The sequence below is a fragment of the Cryptotermes secundus genome, unplaced genomic scaffold (genome assembly GCF_002891405.2).
Source record: "Cryptotermes secundus unplaced genomic scaffold, Csec_1.0 scaffold162, whole genome shotgun sequence".
In the NCBI taxonomy this organism is placed as follows: Eukaryota; Metazoa; Arthropoda; class Insecta; order Blattodea; family Kalotermitidae; genus Cryptotermes; species Cryptotermes secundus.
Window position 1 is genome coordinate 1925136 of NW_019739943.1, and position 6000 is coordinate 1931135.

General features: G+C 37.6%; 1 protein-coding gene across 4 annotated transcripts in view; it reads left to right on the forward strand.

Annotated features, from left to right (window-relative positions):
• The window catches only part of LOC111872065, a 38384-nt gene that overhangs the window by 21952 nt on the left and 10432 nt on the right, over positions 1-6000 (forward strand). For all 4 annotated transcript variants that reach the window (XM_023865590.2, XM_023865591.2, XM_023865587.2 and 1 more), the window contains exons 10-12: positions 1510-1674; positions 3333-3492; positions 3998-4148. In XM_023865590.2, the coding sequence (XP_023721358.1) occupies positions 1510-1674; positions 3333-3492; positions 3998-4148 (476 nt within the window). The remainder of the gene's footprint in view (positions 1-1509; positions 1675-3332; positions 3493-3997; positions 4149-6000) is intronic.

The following is a 6000-nucleotide window of genomic DNA, read 5'->3' on the forward strand; positions in this document are numbered from 1 at the left end:
TCTGTGTTTGTGTACAGGGATAGGCCTTGCGACGAGCTGATCACTCACCCAAGGAGTCCTACCGCATGTGTAAGATCTAGAAAAACTGAAGTGAACGGTGTTCATGGGTGCCAAGGAAAAAAAAAAAATTATTTAATGATGCTGTCAGTAACTCATACTATGGCTGCACCATAGCTCAAGTGGTTAGTCGGTGGCTTCCCACCACGGCGGCCTGGGTTCGATCCCGGGTCTGGTCAAGTGGGATTTGTGGTGGACAAAGTGGTGCTGGGGCGGGTTTTTTCCAAGTACTTCAGTTTACCCTGCCAGTCTTTATTCCGCCAAATTCTCTATCATCATAATCACCAGGGGTAGGCTACAATAGGCCAATCAGTGGCCGCCGTGCCGAGTGGACCCAGTTTGACTCCACCCCCCACTAAGGGAAAACTCATACTATACAGATTCAAATGACTGGTTGATTATGACTGTTAAATAGGAAGGGCTGTGGGAGGAAGCATCCATGAGCTAATTTAAGGCACTCAGCAGCATTTGCTTCACCACACTGGGAGAAACCATGGAGAACCTCAGTAAGGAGAGTCCAGGCACCTTCCAAATACAAATTAGAAGCAGTACAACTTAAGTCAACTTGCTTAGTAGTAGCGTACAAAAGAAAACTCTTGAAATAACTTAAGTTGTGCTGCTCTGCTTCAATTGTGTCTGTATAGAAAGGACAACAAAACTTAAATTAAATAATTAGCATAATTACTAATGACGTAGTTGCAGGTGCTGTTCTAAAATTTTAATCTGAAAGAAGGGGTGTGATGTATACATTTTGATTCATAGAATGTAACAGATTTGTGACATGGTGCTTGTTCAGTACAGTTGTCTCAATAACCCATTGTTTGATCACATTTGCAACTGTGAACGTAGTTGTAGGAATTCAGAAGTTTAACACAGGAGATGTTAAATAAGAAAAAATGTTAAAAATAAAATCAATTTCAATTCAGAGATCTTAATAGAGTTTTTTTTTGCTATTACAACAGATGTAGCTACTCATAATTTGCAGAAAAATTATATCATAATGTCTGAAGCATATACAGTTACCTTTCATATTGAATTATGTGGTATTTATGATGTATTGTATGTTAGAATATCAGTTATTTCATGTTTCTTGTTTTCATGCACAACATAAATGTTTGACCGTTTGGGAGACTTGGGCTCGCGTAGGTTGATAATATTAAATTTGAGTCATACATGTTGGCTGTAAACTAGATTTGTCAGAGTGGGCAAATTTTACTTCACATCATAATCTGTGAGCACTACTGCGTGTATTTATTAGTAGGAAATTTGAGGAATTGTGTTGTGGTTTATTTTGAAGTACAGCATCAACGATCTCCTGAGGAGATTTGGGAGAAACGCCATAAGTCTTAGAATATAGGTAGTTGGTATTAACCTGCAACACTGTTATATATGACAGTATTTTCCCAGTAAAATTTGTACCTCAAGGAAAAGTCTGGGATGGTTCTCTTTCAGTGGACTGTTGTGTCAGTCGAACATGTTGGTGCTTCTCAACTTCGGGGATGAGCTGTGTGGGCCAAGATGAAATTGTCATAATCCTGGAATGTCTGCCAGATGAAGCAACTGTACCAAAGGACATCTTCAGACACCTCAACACACTTTATCAAGATGCCTCAAGAGGTAAAGAATTAAGTCTTTATTTACTGTTCACCCTGACCTCATTTCTGGTCCTGAAAATCCATTCTTTTTATTAAAAACTAAGATAGTCCAACATAGCACTGCCATTAGCCACATTATTGTGTGTGCCAGTGAATACATATTCCTGTCTGATATGTTTTCATGTGAATTCTCGTAACATATTTTAACAGCAATATTTCTTCATGATTTGGGCCCTTTATCAAGACAACAGTTATCATCTTCTTCACTGAACTCAATGCCAATTGGCTATTGCTAAATGCAATGTAGCAACAGCTTCTTTGAGATAAAGTACAATGTAAAATTTCACTGTACAGATAGATGTTCATCACAAATTGTAACACTTGTTTTTACTATATTTATTACTGTTCTCATCTACTGTATGTTCACTTACCATATTTCTGGTATATGTCCAATAGTATTTTAATTTTGTACCTTCTTCTTCTTCACTCTTATCTAGAGATTTATGTGTGGGGACATTGTGCCACCTGATAGTTATACTGCTTTATGTTATAGAAATCTTCATAACAATGGCTGTGAGAACTTAAAACTCTGCATAGGATGATTACCTTGTAGTTCGTAATTAATTATATTTTAGTTCACTAATTTTTATGGTGATGGACTATGTAGAAAATGAAATAGTCATGGTTCTGTAGTAGTTCTGCCTTGTACTCAACTGTGATTTTCTGAGATATGCTACAAATACTTTGCATCACAGACTATATTGATGGATTTATGTATTTTTTTATTTTTTAACCTGGGCTCAGTTCATTCTCATGATCAGCATGCTGGTCCCATGTGATATGTTAGTGTTTTACATAATAATCAGTGTGGAATAGTCGTTTTGGGTTCTGGTTTGTTAGATGCAGAATCAGCCATATGAGTTTATTACATTCTGATGTATTAAGCATGCAAAAGTTTTTATGCTCATCTTTCATTGATTACATTTTTTGAAGAATACAGTTGAAACGTTATCAGTCTGAAGCTATTTGTATAGAATTGAAATGAATGAAGTTGTTATAGTTTCATGCAAATGTTCTTACATTTTCTAGAGCCCTTCATAATGAACCTACAGTATGAAAGTAAACTGTTTAACTAGTTCTTTGATTTCAATTCTCTCTCCCTCCCTCTCTCTCATCTGTCCCATTCCCCCCCCCTCTCATTCTCACTCTTGTTTCCCTTTCCCCTCTCTTCTCCTTTGTCTCACATGAATCTGTCATCTTCGTGGTTTTAGTATGCAAGCGAACTATACGGACCGAGCGACCGCTGCTTGTCAGAGAAGTTAGTGCCAACTTTAGCAGATAGAGGGTGTTGTATGGTCAGTGCAACGAATCCGCATGGCCAATAATTTCGGTTTTCTAGACCAGAGCCGCTATTCCCTTGAAATAGCTCCTCAGTTATCATCACGAGGCTGAGTCGGCCCCGTTCCAGACCCACTACTTCTCAGAAAATCTGGTAGCGCCAGGAATCGAACCTGGAATGTTATCAATGTTGAGATACCATTGTTTAGTTTTTATCAATCTCCTTTTCACATATTAGTTATAGGTAAGAGTTCTTAAGAGGGCCTGCCCTCAATACTTTTCTAGTTAACACGTGTAGTAAAATAATATTTGTAAAATGGTTTGTGTTCATTTTGCTTGCAGGAAATACAGTGAGCGAGTTGGGACATACAGTATTCCAAGGAGTACCATTCCTTGATTCAACTGAACATGGTGGCTTCATTTACATCCGTCCCTCCTTTCAGTGTCTGCAGAAACTTGTACTGCCATCATCTCCATATTTAGTTGCAATTCTTGTGCACAGGTATTAGATTCATGCAACTTGGAAGTGATATAAGTTGTGCAAGGGAGAATGTTGATTTGTAACAGTCATTTCTAGGTAGTGGACAGGCTTCCCAGCTAGTGAATTTAGCACCCTACTCAGGAATTTTGGTGGAACAGTTTATCTCAGATGTCAGAATTATTAATTTGTTGTGTAGTGGTGTTTATTTTGTTTTCATACTGGCAGCAAGGTTATTAACATTAAATAAACTTTGTGTTTAATATATTGATATATTTTTCAGTCATATAGTTGGTCTTATCATTCCTCTAAAAGAGAACGTTTGTTAAAGTAATCTCTGAATGTTGACAAAAGTGTTTTGATATCATAAATAATTTTAATTGGAATTAAACTGTTACACGTGCTATCTTAAAGTTTCAGTCATGATCGTAAAGCTCATTCAACCAGATGCTTCAGATTTGTTAACATGCTCCCATGTTACAAGGTTTTGAAATACTGTGTAACCCTTGAAGTTTCTGTCATTTTTCAGGTGGGAGACTCCATGGGCAACAGTTTTTCCTATCCGCCTCATGTTAAGACTTGGAGCACAATATAGGTACTACCCGTGTATGTTAGTATCCATAAGGAATAGAAGACCAGTTTACTGGGAAATTGGTCATACTATCATAAACCTCCTAGCTGTAAGTATAAAAATGGAGCTGGCTACATTGATTGTTTTTAATTCTGACGGCTATTAAATTTTGTCTTCCTAGGTTCAAAGTGGAGAATTTGGACTGCCTGTTTTACAGGAAACCCCATGTTTGGGCATAGGAAAGACTTTGTTATGATTACAGATTATAGAACAGTTATAAAAAGAATATCATCAAGTTACAACAAATTTTGATTGACCTTCACTGAAATTGAAATGCATTCTAATAGGCATCAGTGATAGTGCTTAATTTTTATTTTATGCTTAATAATAATAATAATAATAATAATAATTATTATTATTAAAAATTCCACGACCTCCGCCGGGTTTGAACCCGTGTACCTTGAGTCATGAGGTGGGAACGTTACCCCTAGACTATGGAGGCTGCTACCTGTTTCATTAACTGTCACTTTAGTATTTGTTTTGGCATACTTTTTATAGTCATAAATTTTAAGAAAAATAATAAATTATTGTAATTTTTCTTATCTCTCCTCTTCCTCCAACTTTGGAGCATAGAGCTGATTTCTCAGTTTCATGATCACTTTTACAGAGGGTAGGATTCCTTGGATGGGTGATGAGCTTGTCAAAAGGTCTCTACCTAAACACAGGACAACACAAACAGAATAAACATATATATACACACCAAACATCCATACCTTGTGTGGGATTCGAACCCATGATATCTGCTTATGAGCGAGCAAAGATGGTACATGCCTCAGATTGCTCGGCTACCATGACTTGCATTATAATAATTAGATTGTGTAAATGACCAGCTACTTTATTATCAACTAGTTTCCAGTGTTAAGGACATTGAAATAGAGTGAGGATTATTCAGATGAGAACTGCAGTGATGTCACTATAAATATTAGTATTATTAGTTGTTATGCCCCAAATTTGAGATTGAAGAGGGTATTCTATTATCAAAAAGCTAGAGACTTGCGAAAAGAGTTTCGCAGCTATTGCCGTAAATTGTAAACACTAGGACTGGCAATTAGGTTAAGAATGTAAAGACTCAGCAGGTCTATGTAATCACAAAGCCAGTAGCTTACCTCACTCGTAACCTGGATTCAATCGCAAGAGACTGCTGACACCGCAATAAGACGCAAGGGGGTCCACCCACAACCACCCAGGAGAGCCAATGAGGAGGTTATTATGAGGATTGAGGGCACTGAGGGGGAGTCACCTACCCTCTGTCATCAGTGCCAAATCAGCGAATTAAAACGATAAATTAGGGAACTTCGGGGGGATTTGGATCATGTTTTAACACAGAATATTCACTTGTCAGCCGGAGGCTCTCGGCAACATGGGTATGACCAGCGGAGGTAGCGGGTCGGTATCTTGTACTTCACGTAAGTTTGTTTACGCATATTAGCCATGCCGATTGATAATATCGTTGTTTCATAGTATTGGTGATACAGTGTGTTGAGCTATTGAATGTGCAATTTCCAGTGTACCCAGTGAGCCCTGAGGGTAGGATACCAGGAACATGTAAAAGGCTAGGATACTAGTCAGGCAATCAGTGATTTATAGGATATATATCAAGGTTAGGGTTAGTATGTTGTAGTAAAGATAGTAGGCGGGATTCAATACGTATAACCAAGGATAGAGTAGGTTAAGAGGTATAGATAGTGTACTTATATATGTTGAGAGTAAGAANTCTGCTTATGAGCGAGCAAAGATGGTACATGCCTCAGACTGCTCGGCTACCATGACTTGCATTATAATAATTAGATTGTGTAAATGACCAGCTACTTTATTATCAACTAGTTTCCAGTGTTAAGGACATTGAAATAGAGTGAGGATTATTCAGATGAGAACTGCAGTGATGTCACTATAAATATTAG